Source organism: Schistocerca serialis, chromosome 3 (genome assembly GCF_023864345.2).
Source record: "Schistocerca serialis cubense isolate TAMUIC-IGC-003099 chromosome 3, iqSchSeri2.2, whole genome shotgun sequence".
Classification (NCBI taxonomy): Eukaryota; Metazoa; Arthropoda; class Insecta; order Orthoptera; family Acrididae; genus Schistocerca; species Schistocerca serialis.
The window spans coordinates 1022315508-1022336248 of NC_064640.1; the positions used below are offsets into that span (position 1 = coordinate 1022315508).

Below are 20741 nucleotides of genomic sequence, written 5' to 3' on the forward strand. Positions count from 1 at the left end.
AAAAAATAAGCAAAATATACAAACTGAGTAGACCATGCGCAAGACAGCCAACATCAAAGACACTGTGAGGTCAGGAGCGCCGTGGTCTCATGGTTAGCGTGAGCAGCTGTGGAACGAGAGGTCCTTGGTTCAAGTCTTCCTTCGAGTGAAAAGTTTACTTTCTTTATTTTCGCAAAGTTATGATCTGTCTGTTCGTTCATTGACGTCTCTGTTCACTGTAATAAGTTTAGTGTCTGTCTTTTGCGACCGCACCGCAAAACCGTGCGATTAGTAGACGAAAGGACATACCTCTCCAATGGGAACCAAAAACATTTGATTGCAATGTCATAGGTCAACCGATTCCTCCACAGAAAAACACGTCTGATATATTCTATACAACACTGGTGACAGCATGTGCATCACGACAGGAATATGTTGTCGACCCACCTAACTTGTACACTTGGCGAATGGGTAAAAAGATTCTTCTACCTTGCCCGATTTAGGTTTTCTTCTGGATGTGGTAATCACTCCCAAAAAAGAGATGAAAACAAGAGTTTGTCACAAACTGAAAATAAAAAATTAAACTTTTCACTCGAGGGAAGACTTGAACCAAGGACCTCTCGTTCTGCAGCTGCTCACGCTAACCATGGGACCAAGGCGCTCCTGTGTTCACACTCTCCTTGATGTTGGCTATCTTGCACATGGACTACTAAGTTTGTATATTTTGCTATTTTTTTTCATAGTTCCACATAACTTCTTCCAGTTTTCTCGATTGGTCTGTGTTCAGTTTTTCAAGGTCTATCCACTGCGCCAACTTATAACTAAATCTGAAGGGGGTGAACAGCCACATTTTTGTAGCCAGAAGCGGGAGATGGTGCTACTCAACTGCGCATGCGCAGGACCCTGCTCGTAACTGCTAAAACGAATCTAATGTAAACAGTTGTGGCGTCACGCTTATCTGAGGCAATTTGTTGTTACGAAGCATTGAATAGTCTTCCTAAAGCCTTTGACACATTTTGCTGTTGGCAGACGCTTGTATAAGCACTGTGTTTTGTTGCTGTATACAGCGCATTTCCTTTGCAATTTAAGTTTTATTTTTGCTTTTCCTCTCGTTCATGTTTTATTGCTGCAATATTATTCTGCAGTAGCGGGATACAGTAATATCCTTTGTTAGAGTATGATTCTCACCAGTCAAAATTACAAAAATTTAACTGAAAATAGAAACAATTGAAAATTCCCAGAATTCTAAAAAATTCCTGGGTTTTTCCCAGTTTTCTCCTGGATGAAAAAATTCCACGGTTTTTCCCGGATCTCCCGGTTGTCCCGGGTCGTATACACCCTGTGAGTGGAGTGGTAGGAAGGGGAGAAGCCTTAAGAATGAGGAAGTAGGGAAGTGGGGCATGTTCTCAGCTGCACCCACTCAACGACAATGCATGACATCCCTGTAATAAAACCATTTCATGTACTGAGACAAAAAACAAGATTTTTCCTGTGTTTTTTTTTCAAATTCCCCCAATTTCCCTGACACATTTGAAAATCCCTGATTTGCAGAACTTGTGGCAACCCTGTATATCCAGTACAAGAATTATTTGTTCAATTTAAACATTCTGTGTCAGCTACAGCATCACAGCAACCTGACAAATTTAGCTGAATGCACCTGCTGTGCTATTATGTACATGTTAAGAGTTAGAAACAATGACAATGAGCGTGAACTAAATCCGCAAGACAAATGAGAGCCAAAAATGTTTAACAAACAGTCTGGATTTTTGGTTCTTGTGGGGATATTCAGTAATATTTCTTTTTTGTATGACATGTCAAACTATTCCACTTGCCGCCGCCCCCCCCCCCCCCCCCCCCCCGCCCGTTCTCTCTCCCATGCGCGCGCAATGAAGCAAGTCTACAGTAGGTGTCAATTGCATAATTTTTCATATTTTACATGAAACTCACGAACTTTGATGATCGGTCTTTCTTACCATATATTCCCTTTTCTTTCTTTTTTTCTTTAACCCCACTTTATCCATTACTTCTGGATTACAATAGAATTTCTCCCCTCTTCTGCATAAAACCTCTTCGCAGACCACTCTGCTCACTGCTATCTTTCCTTATTGCTAAAGACGATTTTATTTCAAATCTAGTTTTAACACAGCCTCAGTTATTCTATCCTCCTCAAAAATTACAAATCAATCCAAATCTTTTACAAAAGGCCCAACTAAATTACAGAAGTAATTAATAACATAATTTATAATGTTTTATATACTTTTCGTTATCTGTCAAAACACTAAATAAATATAATTTATTATTAGACTGGGAAAGCCTTCACGTTCACACCAATTATCAATTTCATTCTAGAACCGTACTATAGGGTGTGGCCAAGTAATCTCCCATATTCCTCCAGTGGATGATGGTACAAACAAGGTACTCAGAGATCCACCACTGAGTCCAAGCTGTACAAGAAAAATATTGCCAGAGAGAGAAGGTTGACTATGGTTTGGCACCCCATCAATGACGAGGTTACTGCAGTTGGCACACAAGCTTGGACTCTAGAAATATGGGAGAGGGAATCAGCTACATTCCTTTTAAAGAACAATTACAGCATTTCCCTACAGCAATTTAGGAAAACCACAGGCAACTTAAACCTGGATGGGTAGACAGGGATCTGAATAACCATTCTCATGAATGTGAGTGCATTGTGATGAACACTGTGTCACCTCATTTGATAAACTGTCAGAAACGCTTCAAGTGTACGGTTTATTTACATATATGAGAAAGGTTATTTTTGCACACACTACTCTGTGGAAAGAGCACATGCACATGGAATGGATTAAAGTGACTAGCATCATCATGTTCTTAATATGTGCTATTTCAGTAAATTGTTATTGATTTTTATATGATAATCAATGAAATTTATTTTGAGCATTGATCCCACAAATAACTACTCTTACCTTGATTCATATCAGCATTTTCTTCTGAATGTTCAGCAGCAGCATCATATGTTTTACTACCAGTTGCTTCAGTCAATGATTTTACTGAAACAAAGAAAAAAATGATAAGCAAGGAAATCCATAAATTAAGTATGCAATACTGTCACTGAGCTGAAATGCAGGGTACACTGAATATACCAAACGACAAATTTATATTTGAACTAAAATGCAGGGTACACTGAATATCCTGAATGACAAATTTATACTAAGTATGACATATTAATTAATGGTTCAACAAAACCTGCTTTGTGGTAGTATTTTATTTCACTGAGCTGTTTCAGCCATTGCTCATAATCAGTGGTATCTGCATTAAAAAAAAAGTGTTTTATGCATAGGTGACTTTACAATTCATTGTAATTATACATGTTTCATATGTGATGTTCTCTAGCACATCCCAATAACAGTGTTTTGTAATGTTCATGTAATAACACAATTTTTATACATATAAAGTCAGCATAAGGAATTTTTTATGAAATATATGCAGCTGTCATTGACAATTGCTGTACATGCAAAGATCATACAATTTATATACAGTGGAACTTCCGTTTTACATTCTGATTTTACATTTTTCACAATTCTACACCATAAACTCGTAGCCCCTGTGAAAATCCCATAAGATCAATGCCAAAAATTCCGTGATTTTACATTTCTTCATAGTAAGGTTTGCCTCAATTCTAAGTTCTTCCTCAATGTCTCTTTGACTGTGCCCCGTTTTCTTTCTATTGACATTTGATGTGACTGAACAAGTTACAAGTGGCACAAGACAGATGGTTCACACGAAGGGTGGTGGCAGAGTTAATGGAATATTTTAGGCTGTTGTAGAGAGGGGAGACGTGAGAGGGGAAATGCTGACATAATCCACGTTCAGTTTGCCAACACAATTTGCAACATTTAATTTTAACACTGCTAGCTGCCAGCAGTAATGGAAAAACAAGCCAATACATGATGAAGTGGTCCTGCCACCACCTTTTCCTGCGCCACTTATAACTCAGTCTCATCTTTTTTCAAATATTTCCAATGTACTGTATTCAGCAACAATATCTATTGTCAACCTTCTAAATTCAAACACTGAGACTCAAAGAATATGCTCAGTCACAATCGAGGAACTTATTGCAGATCTTGAAGGTATCATCAATTGACCTAAAGTAGATCAGGGGTACGGCATTTTGGAGGCTAGGTGATTTCCTCTAGATGGCAAATAAAAAGGTTGGCATAGGAGTGTGCCATGCGGATGCTCACTGCTATGCTGCAGATTTATTTGTATCACTTCCCTTCAAAGAAGGAGGAGTTGTGTATCAGTATAAAGTTAGTAAGGTATGTGTTTGAGGTAGTGGGTTTGGAGTCCAAAGGACATTGGGAGAGGTGGTATTCAACAGCTATGAGACCACAGGCATGAGGGATGTTAGTGTATAGGGAAGTGACAAGTAGGGATCCAGAGGGTAAAGGTGTGGATACAGTAAATAGTCAGCGAAGGAAGCAGTTGGTATCTTTGATGCAAGATGCTACATTCTGCGTAATTTGTTGGCGTTGTTACTCAAGAGGGCCAAAATTCTTTCAATGTGGGCATAATCACCTACAATGATGTGTCCAGGATTCTTGTGTTTGCGGATTTTTGGGGAGCATGTAGAAGGTGGGTGTGTGAGGTGTCATGGGGGTTAGGAGGGAATTTGATTCAGGGCAGAGGTTCTGGGAAGGGCACAAAGCTTTAAGCAGGAATTACAAGTTTATGCTGAACTTCTGGGATGGGATCACTCCGACAGAGTTTATAGGTGAAGGAGTCAGTCTCTGCCAATGCAACCACCACTCTTTTCCCCTTCCTACTCCTCTCCTTTTCCATTCCGTCTCTCTCCTTCCCCCCACCCCAGGCTCCCAACACTGCCTCTGGCAGCTCTGTCCTGCCACCTTCAGCCCTGCATGCTCCACCAAGCAGTGATCTCCTCCCCAACGCACTCTATCCTCCTCCCTCCCTCCCCCCCCCCCCCTCCCTGCCCTGCCCCACTCCCGATTGCTACTTCCGCTCAAAAGCAGGAGTTTAAGTCTGGCCCTAGCAACCAGAGATAACAATCACGTGTGCACGAGGTGCGACTGCTTGCATGAATGTGCGCGTGCGCTTTCCTCTCTTTCCTAGAGATGGCTTTTGCTGAAAGCTTAGTGTGTAACAGTCTTTCCATTGTGCCTGTCTGCAACTCAACATGCCACATTTACAGTGAATAGTGATCCATCCTTTCATAATTGTTTATGTTCCAACCTGGATTTTCCACTGTCTGAAATGCGAACCACTTTGCCTCATTCTTACTTAGAAGCATACAGCACATGGATGCTCAGTTTATAGCAATTTTATAAAATAAATTGTTAAAATACAAGTAAGATAACAATACCATGTATGAAGTACTCTAATAAATGGAGCAACTGGACAAAAAATGATACAAAAAATAAAGATGAGTCAGACACACTGGATACACGTTATAAACTTCTCACAATTTATGAGGAAGGTCAGAAAATATAAAACACTACAACACATATCAGTATTTATCTCATCATCTAAAGTAGAGGAGTAATCATCTAGGAAAGCAGTTGCTGTCCTCCTGTTAGGATACCAAACATTTTGATAATATATGGTACACTGACAACTGTATGCCACAAGCAACACATGTAAGTGTTTTAAACATTTTTTTCAAGCAGTTATCAGCATATACACATTTTAAGAAATGTATAACACAAATACTGGTTTGTATTGTATTTTAGTCACCAAGTGGTTCCAGTCGAAGACCACGCTCATGGTGCTGTACGACACACAAAACAAAAACTAAATAAAATGCAGTTATGATCATGACCTGCAAGGTCAAAAATCAGGATTAACATTCTTAAGAAGATACTTTTTGTCAAAATGCTATTACAAATCCAACACTACATCATACATCTTCCAGAAACACAAGGTACACAATTAATTTCAAACAGTATATACTCAATACACAGTGACTGTGTGACATGCAGGCATTGAGCAATTTGAATAAAAATGATTAACTGGCTTGGGAGGGTCAACAAAAGAATATCGTATGTTCGCCAGCTCATGGTCAAAAAATATGGAATAGAAAGACATCACAAAAATGGATAGCAAATGAAGAAATCAAAGATTACAAAGTCCTACACTTAAATACATGTATGTAAGATACTTTCTAAAATAATGTGCTGATCATACACAAAACATGTAAAAGACAAACTGAAAACAGGTTTTTTATTAAACTGAAAGGCATAATAAAATATTAACCATTTAATTTTAAGCCAGTGGCCTAGTACTGAAGACATTATATCTGAGATGAAGTTCTGTGACAGAGTAATCTGATGGACATTGTTGAAGAGTTTAATACGTTATCTAAAGGTGTGAAATATAATTTAGTTCCTTCAGCAAATCACAAGAATATTAAGAAACTTGTCACTAGTACTAAGGTGTTAATGAACAGACTGAAATTTCAAGTGCACAGGCAAACCGTGCTTTGAGTAAAGTAACCAAAATTTTAAGCCAATATGTACAGAAAAATGTGAAGTACAAAGGGGAGAAAAATCTTTACTACCAGAAAATGAAAAACTCACTACACAACAGGGTTCAGTTTTGAAAACGGCAAGGGAAATTCTTTGGTCAGCTTGTAGAAACATGACTATATAAAGAAGAAACATCAACTTTTTGAGTCTAACAAGGTTGGTTGGTTGGTTGGTGTTGAAGGGAATAAACAGCAAGGTCATCAGTCCCTCGTTTCAAATGTGGTCCATTCAGATAGTGTGACATCTGAGAAACATCAGAACGATAAAAGGGATAAGGCTAAAAACCGTAAAAGTGCAGTCATGTCATCAATGGTAAAAACAAAATGAGGCAAGTCAGCAAGAGAGCGACGCCAAGGCTATGCTAGAGGCAGGAAATATCCCACCTCTGAAGCAGTAGAGGCAAGACCACCTGTGAATTAAAAGCATTCAACCGCTAGAATGTTGAAGTGTGTATGGGAAAAGGAGACTAACCAATCCTAAAAAGTGAAAAAACCAGGGTAAAAGTGGAAGAAAAGAGGATCTTGGCCAGGGAGGGGAGTCGGGAATCTCCAAACACAGCTTACAGTGGGAGATACCCCAATGTTCACCGCCCTGCCCTAACACCAGAGTGAGATTAAAAACCTTAAAACTGAGAATAAAAACCACTTTCCCGGAGGAAACTGAGAACCAGTTCGACTATCCAGGAATCGTCAGCCAACATTAAAGGTAAAGCACGGGGGAGTACGTACTTAGTACGCAGAGCCAAAAGAAGGGGGCATTCCACCAAAATGTGGGCTACTGACTGGAAGGCTCCACAACCACAAAGTGGGGGTGGCTCATTACGTCAATGCGGAGAGGACACAGTGTGGTCGAGTCCTTTCGGGAGAGGCAAAATTAAGAACGCCACAGGCCTGGTCTCACCTTAATCGCACGAAGTTTCTTAGACAGGGAGGTAGCCTCCCAAGAGTTGGTCCATGATTGTGCGAAGAGGGATTTGATGTGAAGCCGTAAATCCACTGCAGGAGGGGTTACAGAGAATGGGGAGTAAGTGACTGCTCCCACAGCCAGACGATCAGCAAGCTCATTACCTGGGATACCCACATGGCCAGGGACCCAAAGGAAGTCAACAGAACAAGCAGCATGGTGAAGATCAACGAGATGGCCATGGATGGCAGAGACCAAGGGATGGTGCGAAAAACACCGGTCAATAGCCAGAAGGCCACTCATTGAGTCCGTACATAACAAAACGCGGTTGTGTTGGGACTGTTTAATAAAGGTACGGGCCCGGGAAATTGCCATCAATTCCACAGTAAACACCCCACATGTAGGTGGCAGCAGCTGATTTACCATGCCAACAGATGCAGTGAAGGCATATCCCACATGTTCAGCAGATTTAGACCCATCGGTGTAAAAAACAACAGCATCCCAAAACTCCCATAAAATTCGGCGGAAAAAGAACGGAAAACCATGGGGAGGGGGGGGGGGGGGGGGAGAGGAATCTGAATAGGAAGGATGAGTGGGAGAGGAACGGACAGCAATTGCGTAAGACACCACAAGCTGGGACCGCCGAACAGAAAAGGGGGGGGGGGGGGGGGGGAGGACCCCCAGCTTCAACCAGAAGACTATCAACAGGGCTAGTAGAGAAGGCACCGGTAGCCAAACGGATACCACGATGGTGGACTGGATCCAGTACATGCAGTGTGGAAGGAGCAGCCGAACCATAAACTTAACAACCATAGTCCAAGCGGGACAGAACTAAAGCATGATAAAGGCGGAGAAGGATGGAGCGGTCCGCACCCGAAGAGGTGTGGGCAAGGAAGCGAAGAACATTGAGTTTACGGAAACATCCTACCTACAGAAGTTGATATGAGGCAGCCAAGTGAGCTTGTTGTCGAAAAGAAGACCCAAGAAACAAAACTGTGGGACCACAGGCAATGGTGGTGCATCGAGATAGAGCTCCGGATCGGGGTGGATCGTAGTACGGTGACAGAAGTGGACCACCCGCGATTTTAAAGGAGAGAATTTAAACCCGTGTGAGGGTCCATGCAGAAGCACGCCGTATAGCTCCCTGGAGCTGCCGCTCTTCAGAAGCCATCGAAGAGGAACTAACCCAAATGCAGAAATCATCAAAATATACAGCAGGGGCAACCAAAGGACCGACAGAAGCCACAAGTCCATCGATAGCAATGAGGAAAAGAAGTACACTCAATACAGAACCCTGTGGGATGCCAGTCTCCCAGGTCCGTGGAGAACTAAAAACAGTACCAACCCGAACCCTGAACGACCGATGGAACAGTAACTGGCGGATAAAGATCGAGAGTGGGCCCCGAAGACCCCATTGATGAAGTGTAAATAAGGTGTCATGGCACAGAGCCATGTTATAGGCCTTGCAAAGGTCGAAAAATACTGCAACCAAATGGCGGCGCTGGGAAAAAGCCTGCCGAACTGCGGATTCTAAGAGAAGTAAATGATTGATCGGAGACTGTCCTCCTCGCAAGCCACACTGGTAAGGGAACAATAGATCCAGAGATTCGAGGACCCACTTGAGCCAACGGGCTACCATCTGTTCAAGTAACTTGCAAACAACATTTGTGAGACTAATTTGCCAATAGCTTTCAACAAATAAGGGGTTCTTACCAGGCTTAAGGACAGGAACCACAATGCTATACCTCCACTGAGAAGGGAAGTCACCCTGGAGCCAAATACAGTTAAACATCCGGAGAAGATGTTGCCATTGTGGAGCACTGAGATGTTGAAGCAGTTGGTTATGAATGGAGTCTGGGCCAGGGGCCATATCATGAGAAGAAGAAAGTGTGGAAAGAAATTCCCATTCAGTAAAAGGTTCGTAGTAAGATTCTGACTGACAAAGGGGTAAAACATAAGGCGGAAGCTTCGGCACGCTATTTCCGGTGAAGGAAAAGCAGCCGGATAGGAGGCTGATGCTGATGCCATTGCAAAATGGGTCGCAAGATGTTCCGTAAGAATCAACGGGTCCGTACAAAGGCCATCTGGGAGGTGAAGACTTGGGAGGGTGGACTGCCAAGGGCAACCTTAGAGAGCAAAGTTTAGCCCATACCCATGACATAAGGACAGTACAACCGAGGGAAGAAACAAAGTGTTCCCAACATATATGTTTGCTCTGTTTGAATAAATAACGGGCTTTAGCACGAAGGCGTTTACAGGTAATAAGGTTGGCAATGGATGGGTGCCTCTTAAGATGTTGCAAAGCTTGACAGCGATCACGGATGGCGATGGCAATGGCAATGGCCGTACTCCACCACGGGACTTGCCAGTGGCGAAATGGTCCAGATGAGTGCGGTACAGCAAGGCTACCAGCGCAAACAATCACATCAGACACATCACATAGGACGTCATCAATACAACCCAACAAAGGGGGAGAAAAAACAACCTGCAGAGGGCAATCAGCAAATTGGAAAGACCAACGAGGTAACCTGTCCATCGGGAAGCAGGAAGGGAGCGAGAGAATCAACAGGAAATGGTCACTATCACAAAGGTCATCGTGTGGTGACCAGTGTAATGCAGGGACGAGGGAGGGAGAAGAAAGAGAAAGATCAATGGCAGAAAAGGTACCATGACCGGCACTGAAATGAGTAGGTGAGCCATCATTAGGAAGGCAAAAGTCGTGGTCTGCAATAAACTGGTCTATGAGACGACATCGTCTAGATGGAAATTCACTGCCCCACAAGGGATGATGAGCATTAAAATCCCCAAGAAGGAGGAAGGGAGGAAGAAGTTGCTGAGGATGGGCAGTTAAGGCAGCAGGTGTAAGAGTCCTGTGAGGAGGGAGATAAAGATTGCAAACCGTGACCTCAGAGTCCAGGTGTACACTAACAGCAACTACTTCCAATGTAGTTTGAAGAGGAATCCACGTGCTAACAATGTCTGTACAGACCAATGTACAAACGCCGCCAGAAGCCCGCAGGGGGCTGACGCGATTTCGACAGAAAACATGGAACCCACAGAGGGTCAGTGAGTGATTATCAGTTAAATGAGATTCCTGTAGAACCACACAAGCTGCAGAGTAAGATGAAATAAAGGATTTCAACTCCGGAAAGTGACTGTAACATTCATTTGTGGTGTGCGTACTGTAAGACCTTCGGTACACACACCATCAGATTACTTGACTTGTCACTCTAACAAAGTAGGCAAGTGTCAGCAATATGTCTCGTGGTCTTATTGTGGCGTGTTTATCTTCTGCCATTAAGTCAGACGATAGAAATGCCACTTGCACGCTTAGAGTAGCAGATTGACGGTGACCAACTTGAAACAGAACCTGATTAATTTTCACACACATTTATTAAAATAATAAAAATCATAAACCTTACTTAACTTGATACTGGATGCTATTTACAATTGACAAGCTGAAGTTCCTCTGGTCTTGGTACGTTAATCTTATTCTCACATATCTCTGATACTTGACAAAGTGTGTATACATTTATCTTCATGGCTATGTACAGGAATATGATGCGCAGGCTGGCGCAGGCCGGCGCAGGCCGGCACAGGCTGCCGCAGGCTGCCTTATCGGAGGTCTGTACACTTGTTATAACACCTCGTGCGTTCATGTATCACTGTGCGAGTGTGATCCGCAAGAAGAAAAGGTTCTACATTAGCAGCAATCTCATTGGCTGCGTTACCTATTAATACACGGATCGGTGGAAGCAGAATTTGATCTGTCTCTTGGACAGCGCCATCTCGTAGTGCGGAGACGGACGAGCGCTGCGCCTGCGCTGTTGTGCTTAGCGGGGCGCGCTCTATTTGGAAAGTTGTGTACGCGTTGACTACGCGGAACTATGTACACAACACTATTACAATTCCATTGGATAACCACAGAACGATGATTCAAATGGTGGTTGAACAGGCTAAATCCAGTCATGTCGCCGGGTCACCACCCGTCACCGACAAGGAGGGGGCGACATCCCTGAACAACAGGTCAGAATCTGGTTGTGAAGCTGGGGATGGGACCTCTGGTGACACCAGAGGCTCCTTGTCCCAGGACTTAGGGTTCTTCTTCTTTTCTATTTGAGATCGAGGAGGGCTGTGTGGCATAAAGGAGCCAGCTGCAGCAAGATCGGGAACAGAAAGAGATCAGGCGACCTGGGGGCCGACAGACTGTGGTTCTCGCGGTCTTCGCGTGGCAGCTTGGCCTGGAAGGTGCCGGGAAGGGGTATCCCAGGAGGGACGCCCTTGACCAGCATACGCCGAAGAAGTGAGACCCTTCTCCGGCTGGGGAAGGGGATTAGTGCCCAGAGGAGAAGGTGTGGGAGCCGCAGGGGAAGGGGGAGGAGAGGGGTCCAGGACTGGGGTAAGGAAGGGGGAGGAAGGGGTGAAAATTTAACTAAAGCATAACTAGACGTCATGGACACAGGGTGAAGATGTGCAAACTTCTTACGAGCCTCAGTGTAGGTTAAACGATCAAGGGACTTACTCTCCTGTATCTTCTTTTCCTTCTTATATACCGGGCAATCTGGTGAACGTAGAGAATGATTGCCATGACAATTAACACACACAGGAGGGGGAACACAGGAACTCCCCTCATGGAGTGGAAGTCCACACTCACCACATAGAGGGGCCTGCAAACAGCGTGAAGACATGTGTCCAAAATGCAAGCACTTAAAACACCTCATAGGAGGTGGGATGTACAGCTTCACATCACATCGATAAACCATGATCTTTACTTTCTCAGGGAGGGTATCCTCTTCAAAGGCCAGGATAAAGGCACTAGTATCAATGCGATTGTCCTTCAAACCCTTCTGAACACACCGAACAAAATGAACACCCCGCCGTCCGAGACTGTCCCGAAGTTCCTCATCAGTTTGAAGGATGGGGTCCCTGTGAGAAATAACACCTTGAACCTTATTTAGAGACTGGTGGGGGGTAATGGACACAGGAATTGTGCCAACATGGTTACAGGTACGAAGGGCCACAGACTGGGCAGCTGAAGCAGTTTTGATCAACAACGAACCCGACCGCATCTTGCTCAGGGAGTCCACTTCGCCAAACTTGTCTTCAATGTGTTCCACAAAGAATAAAGGTTGGTATTGGTGAAAGTATCCCCACCAGTCCTGGTGCAAACCAGAGAGCGGGGGAAAGGTTTCGCCCCTAGCCAATGGGCCTGACCTTCCTCCCAGGGGGTAGCCATGGAATGGAAGGCCGAAGGGGCAGGAGAAGCAGCACTAGAAGAATCAGTTCCACACAGAGAGACGGCCACAGAAGAACAGCCAGAGTTCTGGACCCATATGTGTTTCATTTGCATAGTGTCTGCCCTGATACCACCCACTCCGATAAGGGGCTCTCCTCACAGGCGCCACCCAGCCACAGCAAGGGCCGTCTGGCACGGCGGCCATTGCCGGGAGTTCTGATGCTCCAGGACGACAAGCAACCACTCCTAGGCTTACATGAGGTGGTCACAGCTCAGGTATCAGAAGTGTGATCCCTGTGTGTTCAGGGGCTCAACCAAAAGGGTACATAGTGACCCCACCACACAGGCTGGCTACCGTGCTGGCTATGCACCCTAGCATCAGACAACAAAGTGAAAGAAAACGTGGAATGAACTAGGAGGGCACACGTCAGAGACACTAGGTAAGGTGCTCTTACCCAAATGGCTCACACTATGGAAGAGAAATTTAGTAATGGAGGTCAAACCCCAGAGGGGGCCCAGGGAGTGCCAAAAGGATGAGGTGATTATGCAACAAACCTAAATTGCAAAACCAACATAACCAGAAGGATAGCGGGGTCAACATAAGCAAGGACACCAAGAGAGGGAGAGCAGAGGGCAAAGGGGAAGGAGCAAGGAGAGGAAAGGAGGGGCAGGAGCAAGGAGAGGAAAGGAGGGGCAGGAGCAAGGAGAGGAAAGGAGGGGCAGGAGCAAGGAGAGGAAAGGAGGGGCAGGAGCAAGGAGAGGAAAGGAGGGGCAGGAGCAAGGAGAGGAAAGGAGGGGCAGGAGCAAGGAGAGGAAAGGAGGGGCAGGAGCAAGGAGAGGAAAGGAGGGGCAGGAGCAAGGAGAGGAAAGGAGGGGCAGGAGCAAGGAGAGGGAAGGAGGGGAAGGAGCAAGGAGAGGGAAGGAGGGGAAGGAGCAAGGAGAGTAAGGGCAAGGAAATGCAGCCCTGGAAAGAAGGAAGGCTGCAATAGCTCCGGGCCCCATGCTCGCCATGGACGTAGTCACGAAAGAACTGCAAGGCCCCCTGGGGGGCCTAACATGGTTAAATTAGATTCTGACCCTACTGAGTCTATTCAGAAAAACATCTGAGAGGCATAAGTTATGTCCAGTTTTTGTTTTCTGAATTCCAAAAGAACCCCAGGGCACCACAGCTTGAGCTTAACCCAAAATACATAAAACAGGCACTCCTTTTACACCAACAGCTGATCATATAAAGTGCCCAGGCTACTTAATGTGTCAAGAGCTCAAATACATTATTAATGACAATTGTGTGTTTCAAGAGAATTAAAGCATTAAAAATACACGTATCCAAAAAAAAAAAAATCTGCATCACCTCGGTTCCGAGAGTTCCGGAACCTGTACAGAAAATTGGAATACAGATCATTTCTGCCCTTTTTATTGCTCATGAAACCAACACACTGCATGTTGTACCACCATAAAGTGAGACCTTCAGAGGTGTTGGTCCAGATTGCTGTACACATTGGTACCTCTAATACCCAGTAGCATGTCCTCTTGCACTGATGCATGCCTGTACTCATTGTAGCATAGTATCCACAAGTCCATTAAGGCACTGTTGGTCCAGATTGTCCCATTCCTCAATGGCGATTTGGCGTAGATCCCTCAGAGTGGTTGGTGGGTCAGGTTGTCCATAAAAAGCCCTTTTCAATCTATCCCAGGCATGTTCAGTATGGTTCATGTCTGGAGAACATGCTGGCCACTCTAGCTGAGCGATGTCATTATCCTGAAGGAAGTCAATCACAAGAAGTGCACGATGGGGGCATGAATTGTCATCCATGAAGATTAATGCCTCGCCAATATGCTGCCATTATGGTTGCACTATCAGTTGGAGGATGGCATCCACATATTGTACAGCTGTTAAGTCACCTTCCATGACCACAAGCAGCGTATGTTGGCCCCACATAATGCAACCCCAAAACAGCAGGGAACCTCCACCTTGCTGCACTCACTGGACAGTGTGTCTAAGGCATTCAGCCTGACCAAGTTGCCTCCAAACACATCTCCGATGATTGTCTGGCTGAAGGCATATGTGACACTCATCAGTGAGGAGAATGCGATGCCAATCCTGAGCAATCCATTTGGCATATTGTTGCGCCCATCTGTACCGCGCTGCATGGTGTTGTGGTTGCAAAGATGGACCTTGCCATGGACGTCGGGAAGGAAGTTGCGTATCATGCAGCCTATTGCGCACAGTTTGAGTCTTAACACGATGTCCTGTGGCTGCACGAAAAGCATTATTCAACATGGTGGTGTTGCTGTCAGGGTTCCTCCGAGCCATAATCTGTAGGTAGCAGTCATCCACTGCAGTAGTAGCCCTTGAGCGGCCTGAGCAAGGCATGTCATCGACAGTTCCTGTCTCTCTGAATGTCCTCCACTTTCAAACAAATCGCTTTGGTCCACTCCGAGACACCTGGACACTTTCCTTGTTGACACAAAGTAACAATGCCGATGCGATCAGACCGCAGTATTGACCGTCTAGGCATGGTTGAACTACAGACAACACAATCCGTGTACCTCCTTCCTTGTGGAATGACTGGAACTGATCAGCTGTCTGACCTCCTCCATCTAATAGGCACTGCTAATGCATGGTTCTCTACATCTTTGGGTGGGTTTAGTGACATCTCTGAACAGCCAAAGGGGCTGTGTCTGTGATACAATATCCACAGTCAACATCCATCTTCAGGAGTTCTGGGAACCGAGGTGGTGCAGAACTTTTTTTGATGTGCGTATTTGTGAAACAGTAAATTTTTTAAAAGACATCCAAATCCCTGACAACTCTGTGATGTGTTCACTTAATGTCATTAACCTCTACAAAACTGTGCCTGTGGGAGAATCCACTGAATTAATCAAGAAGAACTTTCTACAACATAGAAAACTTAGTACCTTAAAAATCATGGAACTAATTGAATTATTGACACTTGTGTTATCCTATAATTACTTCTCATTCCAGAGGTGAACTTTATAAACAACCTGAGGGGCTTGCAATGGGCTGCTACCTTGCAGGCACCTTGCCTAACATTTTCTTGTATAATATGGAACATAAAAACACTGAATAAAAATTCTGACATACTTAAAAATGCAATTTATTACAAAAGATATGTAAACGGTACCATTATTCTGTCACAAGATGACACCAATGATGTACATGACCCACATCAGATCCCTAACATCATGCACCCTTCTTTGTCATTCACACAGTTTTGTAATATTGTTATAACATCTGTGGTTAATTTTACGGTTCAGTTTCTTCTCTTATTCAATATTTTACTCCAATACACCATTTACTTTTACTCACATTTGTGTGGATGATCATATGTGAGACTAAGAAGACTGGTAAGTTGTTTCCTTTGTATTACTTCTTTCATCTTATCCTCTTCTCCTTATCCAACCTCCCACGCCCTCCCCCGAACCCCTCCTCTTCCTTCCTATTTGTCATATTAACCATCAAACATTTAAACAATTTTATACACATACCAATTTACATGTTTCAATGATGACTGCATTATCACTGCATGTCGTCTCCATCCTCATTTAAGAAATCTTAATTACTTGTACCATAGTGCATTGTCATTTTGTCTGTCTACAGAGACTGTTATACCATTTTCAGATGCATAGCTTATATCACAGATTTTGCCATAATTCTTTTTTGTCCATACGTATTGTATTATATACGCTATTTTTAAATGGATATATCGTAAACAAACCTGATTTGTTTCATATATTTTTAAGATATTTGTTCTCAATTATCACTTGCAATGCCCTAGCCACACCCTCCCCTCCCCCCCCCCCCACCCCCACCCCCCATTTTTCAGTCCTCACATTAACTCATTTCATTCCCCCCTTAAGCCTCCCTTTCTAATTTTTTGTCTGTACCCTTCTATTTAACTTAGATAAAACAATGTGGGTTTTATTGTTATATCCTGCACTTTAAGAATTACTTTCTCTGCATCTTAGACTACAATTAATATTGATGTAAATCTCAATGACAAAGTCTATCTCTAGCTTATTTATTATTGTGGCGCAACTTGTGGCACTGTCCTTATGGCAGTTCCTTACACACTGGCATTTTGATTAATTTTACTTAACTATGGTCATGTATTCATATGGTTTTGTACAGTTTAATTTGCTTTTATGAGCAATTTTTTCAGCCACATGCATTATTTGAAGGTCCTGTACGATTAGTGATTACGATCAATTTTTTAAGACTATTTCACATCTAAATTTTACTTATTTTACATTGCCTCTATTACTGCCTTCTGTTTGTTCATGCCCCATTATAAATGCCGTATGTGAATATGACTGTTTTAACCTCTGAACAATTTCTGAATGCACTTCTATGTACTTCGATAGTCGCACACTTATGTTGTTAAGACATTACATAATTTTCTATGGGTTCTTCACCAGCATTACTGCCCACTTGCTTTAATTTCTCAAGATTAAAATAATTACGTTACTTTGACCATTCGTTTATTTTTGGATTATTGTTTTAGGGCACAAAACAGCTATGGTCATAAGCGCCCATCCTGTGGCTTAGTGAAGGGTAAAAACAGGAATTTAAATCAGCAGCTATGGGAGTGAAACTCAAGAAGGAGGGAAACTAAAAACAGAAGGAAATCTTAGAAAAGTGCTATTGAAGGGGGGCTGTTTTCCCCGAAAAGAGCTTCAAATGACCAATGTCACTAACACGTATCAACTCAAGGATGCGATCGGCTGAACGTACGTCATCGGCTAAAAGGGAAGATAAAAATGGTTCAAATGGCTCTAAGCAATATGGGACGTAACATCTGAGGTCATCAGTCCCCTAGACTTAGAACTGCTTAAACCCAACTAACCTAAGGACATCGCACACATCCATGCCCAAGACAGGATTCAAACCAGCGACCGTAGCAGCAGTGCGGTTCCAGACTGAAGCATCTGGAACCGCTCAGCCACAGCAGCCAGTAAGGGAAGATATAACAGACGACAGCTGTAAATGAAAACATAATGAATTAAAAGAGGGGCACCGAAGTAAAAGGTGTCTCACCGTCCACGACAGAGCAGTGGGGACAAAGCGGGGGAGGATTGCCACATAAAAGATGTCAATGGCTAAAAAGACAGTGCCCAATCTGGAGTGTAGTTAAAATTACCTCCTCTCCACTACAATGCCCAGAGGAAGAGGCCCAAGTACAAGGACGAGGTAGAGGTTTTATGTCCCGTAATATATTATCCTGAAGTCCAGATCAATGTGTGTGCCATAAAAGACTAACAACAACAACAACAACAACAACATAAACCATTCTGGAGATTGGCAAAGGGAACCATGAGATCAGCAGGCCAAGGAAGAGAGAGACAGCAGCCTTTCCTGCTATATAGGATGCCTCATTTCCGCCTTGGGATCCAGAGGAATGCCACAGATATGCCCATGACCGGAGGCAATCGAGACATCCTTGAAGATGTCATTCAAGCAGGCTGATCCATTGAGAGCTGCAGTAGATTGTAAAATCGTTGACAAAGACAGAGCCTGAGACATCGGGAAGGAGAAAATCCAAAATTAGATTTATGGCAATGGCAAAAAGTACAACACTTATCACGGAGCCTTGGGAGAAAGTACAGGATAGAGTAGTGTTCACCTGCACCTCAAATAAGTGCTCTGTCAAATTCACGGATGAAAAGGGGTAGCCAACCTCAAAAGCCCCAAGAGAACAGTATGCAGAGGATGCCTGTCCTCCAATAGGTATCGTATGCCCTCTAGCTACCGTTTGGCATTTCCTGAGAAAACTGTTCATAATATAAGTGGAGAGAGCAATAAGATGGTCATCTGCGGAATGATATTTTCAGAAACTGCATTGGGCAGTTAAAAGGCTTCAGGACTCCAGCCACCAGCCTAAATGGCAATTTACCATACACTCCAAAATTTTACACACACTACTCTTAAGAGACTGGGTGATAGCTAGAGGGAGATGTTTGTCCTTTCCAGGGTTCGGAACAGGAATGACTATAGCTTTCCGCCATCTCCTGCGAAAAGTACTGTCAGTCCAAATTTGATTATAAAGGCGAAGGAGGTAACGCAGATGCAGCGACATTTGGACATGGATGCCATCCGGGCCTGGGGCAGAAAAGCAATAGGAAGAGTGTACGTGTTGGAGTTCCTGCATAGAAAAAACTGTATTATAGCTTTCGCGATCTTGAGAGGAGAAAGCAAGATGTCACACTCCCGCTGCTCGTTTCTTCGGGAGGAAGGCTGGAGGGTAATTTGAAGAGCTCAGAATCTCGGCAAAGTGTTGACCCATTGAGTTGGGAAATGCGACTCGGACCTCTAAGGTATCTCGCGCGACAGTTATCCCAGAGATCGGGGAAAAACTAGATGCACTGGAAACTGTTCAATTAGACTCGTAACTACAGATGAATGAGTAAAGGTGTTGAAGGAGCTGGTAAAGAAATCACAGTTTGCCTTCTTGCTATCGCGTATGATGCAACAGCATTGGGCACGTAGCTGCTTATAGCAGATACAGTTGGCCAATGTAGGGTGATGGCAGAAAATGCAAAGAGCATACCTCCACGCGCATATTGCGTCGAGGCACACCTCGTTCCACCAAGCAACTGGGGGCCGCCGGGGCAATGAGGTGGTATGAGGTATTGCACATTCTGCGGCTGTAAGAATGACTTCCGTAACATGAGTGACCTGATCGTTGACACTAGGAAATTGATGGTCATCAAATGTTGCTGGAGGAGGAGGAAAGTTTCCAATCAGCTTGGGAAAACTTCCAACATCTTGCGCACATAGATGGCAGTTGTGACTGTAATCGAAGGACACATGGAAAAAGGTCATTCAATTGTGTATCAGCAAGAGCAAACCATTCAAAGCACTGAGCTAGCTGAACAGTACCAACCAAAAGGCCCAAATGAGAGTAGGTTGACGCGGAGGCAGACAGAAAAGTAGGTTCCCAGTGTTGAGGCAAACGTGGGTGGTGGGCATTGAAGTATCCAACCAACAAATAGCAGGAAGCTGACCAAGGAGATAAAGGAGATCGGCTCTCGCCATTGGTGTAGATGATGGAATGTATATGGTACAAAGAGAGAAGATATGGGGGGGAATGGGGGGGGGGGGGGGCTGGAAAGGCAAGACATGCAGCCCATGAAGGAAAAAGAGCTGCACGAGATGGGGGTCCCGTGCTCGCCACACATGTATCCAAAAATAGTTGTGGCCCCCCCCGGGGGGGGTTGACCATTCCTATTTCACTGACTAAGTTCTGTTAACACACCTAAGATTACAGTTTCTGCTCCGTTGTACTTATAACTTGTGTGTTAAACAACTTATGTCATCGTCTTTGATCTACTATTTTTATGTAAAGATGTCATTGACATGAGTGTTCCTAGTATTTGTAAAATATTTTCTGAGGATCCATGACGACTTACTGTAGGTTTCCCAGATCTGTATAACTGCAAACTGGCTACAAAAATTCTCCTGAACAAATATGTTCACTACATAGGCTGTCTCTGCAGCACTCAAAACTTAAGCATTTATTTTGTTTCTCATACTTTGTACATGAAGACCAAGTGGCACAAAGATTATTTACACTAAATGAAAATAAAAAAAACAATGTTTCTTCACGTATTATCCATATTTGTGATATCTTTGTATTCCATGTTTTTCTGACCACGATGCTAGTGAACATATGCGATTCTGTTGTTGACTCTCCCAAGCCAGTTTATGGTCTTATTCAAATTTATTAGTGCCTGTTTTTAACAGTGTCACTGTGTATTGGATCTGTATTGTTTGAAATTAATTATTTGCTTGGTGTTTTTGTAAGATTTGTGATGGCATGTACTGTTGTATTTGTAATAGTAATTTAATGTACGTATCTTCTTACAAATGTTACATCCTAATTTTTGACCTTGTAGGTCATGTTTCTCATTGAATTTTATTTCACTGTTATTTTGTATCTCATACAATACAATGCGCATGATCTTTGACTGAACCCAGTTGTTGAATAAAATACAAATCAACATTTGTGTTACACATTTCTCAAAAAATTGAAATATCTGTATGTGTCCTTTTGCTGGAGGTGGAACTTGTTCATAACAAA

At 43.6% G+C, this 20741-nt stretch overlaps 1 protein-coding gene across 1 annotated transcript in view; it reads right to left on the minus strand.

Moving 5' to 3' along the window:
* The window catches only part of LOC126471480 (transmembrane protein 183-like), a 149678-nt gene that overhangs the window by 65591 nt on the left and 63346 nt on the right, over positions 1–20741 (minus strand). The window contains exon 3 of the mRNA XM_050099682.1: positions 2922–3005. Coding sequence (XP_049955639.1) covers positions 2922–3005 — 84 coding nt within the window. The remainder of the gene's footprint in view (positions 1–2921; positions 3006–20741) is intronic.